The 2,256-nt window shown below is 39.7% G+C and overlaps 1 protein-coding gene across 1 annotated transcript in view; it reads left to right on the top strand.

Annotated features, from left to right (window-relative positions):
• The first annotated feature begins 670 nt into the window (after nucleotides 1-670).
• The window catches only part of LOC107734411 (citron Rho-interacting kinase-like), a 9,134-nt gene continuing 7,548 nt past the window's right edge, over nucleotides 671-2,256 (top strand). Inside the window, exons 1-3 of the mRNA XM_016546363.1 lie at nucleotides 671-769; nucleotides 1,574-1,715; nucleotides 1,792-1,967. Coding sequence (XP_016401849.1) covers nucleotides 671-769; nucleotides 1,574-1,715; nucleotides 1,792-1,967 — 417 coding nt within the window. The remainder of the gene's footprint in view (nucleotides 770-1,573; nucleotides 1,716-1,791; nucleotides 1,968-2,256) is intronic.

The following is a 2,256-nucleotide window of genomic DNA, read 5'->3' on the forward strand; positions in this document are numbered from 1 at the left end:
TCCTCAGAAACAGTTGTGGTTGCAACAAAGTGGTTGCCGAGCAACACACAGAAGTAAACAAAGGTGTATGTTTGTAGAGTAATTTACAACAGCTTCGAACGCGGCTCAACCAATCAGAATCAAGCACCGGAACTCTCTGTTTTATTAGTCAGATTTAAATGATAATTACAAAACACTATCAAATTTCCCTGAGAGTGCTAAATCTGATCATTCTGTCAATATCAGTCATATTTAAAGACCAAGGAGAGGGAGTGATTATAATCAAACCTCCGAAAAAGCCACGAATGTGCTCCGAACAGGACATCCAGAGAAATTCACTAAAATATAATGTCCTCTGCAGAGGACAGAAGTCTATGCCTGGGTCCCAGGAGGATAAAGATATGCTGTGTGTATATAATTAAGCTTTTAGTTTCATTGAAGCTTGTTTTTATACTAATATTTGGGTCTGAAATTGTTTTAACACTTTAAGACATTGCAGCACTGTGTATCAAATCCTGATGAACTGCCTACTTCGATAACATCTTTCGGGCATCATAGGCATATTCCCCTAATTGGTGTCTAGATAGGCAGCTGACTAGGATTGGAACACGGTCATTGTGTAGTGGACATCAGAGACGTCGCCTGTCATGCAGGTTGATTTGACTGTATTGCTCATGTTTGTCCTGCAGTGATGCTGAAGTTTAAATACGGAGGCCACGGCAGCGTTAAAGATCTGTCTGCTGTCGACTCCATCACCAGCTGCTGCGCTCGACTCAATCAGCTGCTGCAGGTGAGCTCTCATCGTCTGAGGCGTGAGATCATCGATATGCTAGCGTGCATTATAACATTAGCAGATAGATATAGTCACAGTTAGAAGGACACTAATTTCTATTTGATTCAACTATTTGAAAATCTGGAATCTGAGTGTGCAAAAAAAATCAGAATATTGAGAAAATCATCTTTAAAGTTGTCCGAATGAAGTTCTTAGCAATGCATATTACTAATCAAAAATTAAGTTTTGATATATTTACAGTAGGAAATTTACAAAATATCTTCATGGAGCATGATCTTTACTTAATATCCTAATGATTTTTGGCATAAAAGAAAAATCAATAATTTTGTTATGAACTTTAATATGCATTATACAGAGGCAAGATGAAAAGAAAAAATACCATCTAAACTTTTCTAAAGACAGTAAGTTCCCCTCAGACATACATTCATATAAACTCCTATCCCTAAATGAATCGCAATTTTTTTAGCATCTCAACCGATTTGAATAGTCACATATTTTAATCGGTTTTCAACCGGCTCGCGGTTAATCGTTACATCCCTATAAATAACGTCTTCAGAATCATTCATGAAAGTGAAAAAGGCCTGAGAGTTGAACAAATAGTTGTAATCTGGCTCAAATTCAGACAGGAGTCACGTCTTTGTAGTGTTTTTCTGCTGATTATTAAGGGAGAATACAAGACTTCACCTTACAAATAGTGGTGAAAGCAAAAATGCTATGAAATGCATCATATTTTGTGAGAATATATGGGCGCTGTTTCCATATAAATATTGTGTTGTGAAGTGAATGTTTGTAATTTTTCAGGGGAAATGCAGTGTGTCGGGCTCTACAGGAGTGAATGGAGTGACCAGAGAAACTCTGATTGATGCTTTTCTGCTGCTCTATCAAGAGTGCGCCACACCAGAGCTCATGAAGATCGAACATGTGGCCAACTTTGTCAACAAATGTAAGCGCCTTAATATGATCTTAACACGGAATCAGTCATAGTCTGTGTTTGTATTGTGACCGTTTGTGTGTCTCAGATTCTGAAGTGGTGGCTGAAGTTCAGGATCTGCTTCCTGGTAAGAAGGATTTCGAGGTGAGGGGCATTGTGGGAAGGGGGCACTTCTCCGAAGTGCAGGTGGTGAAGGAGAGAGCGACAGGAGACGTGTACGCCATGAAGATCATGGACAAAACCAGCCTGTGTTCACAGGACAACGTGAGTCAACTCCAAACCTGAAGCGTTACGATGTGGTGAAAGCCTCCCCACAAAACACAAGGGACTATACATCATAATAGGCTTGCCGCGATAGACGGTGCTGACACCGGTTATGTCACTTGCCCACCCTCACCGTCGTTTTAATTTTTTATAGTAATAAAAATAATTTAGTTCAGTAAAAGAACAGACACTACAATTAAAAACTGAACGCGGCTGCTCAATGCAGCGTACCGAACGACAGTCGCATCACAGATCAGATTTCATTTATCCAGTGAGGAGAGTGAGTCGA

This window comes from Sinocyclocheilus rhinocerous, unplaced genomic scaffold, assembly GCF_001515625.1.
Source record: "Sinocyclocheilus rhinocerous isolate Xijiao unplaced genomic scaffold, SAMN03320098_v1.1 scaffold1632, whole genome shotgun sequence".
Classification (NCBI taxonomy): Eukaryota; Metazoa; Chordata; class Actinopteri; order Cypriniformes; family Cyprinidae; genus Sinocyclocheilus; species Sinocyclocheilus rhinocerous.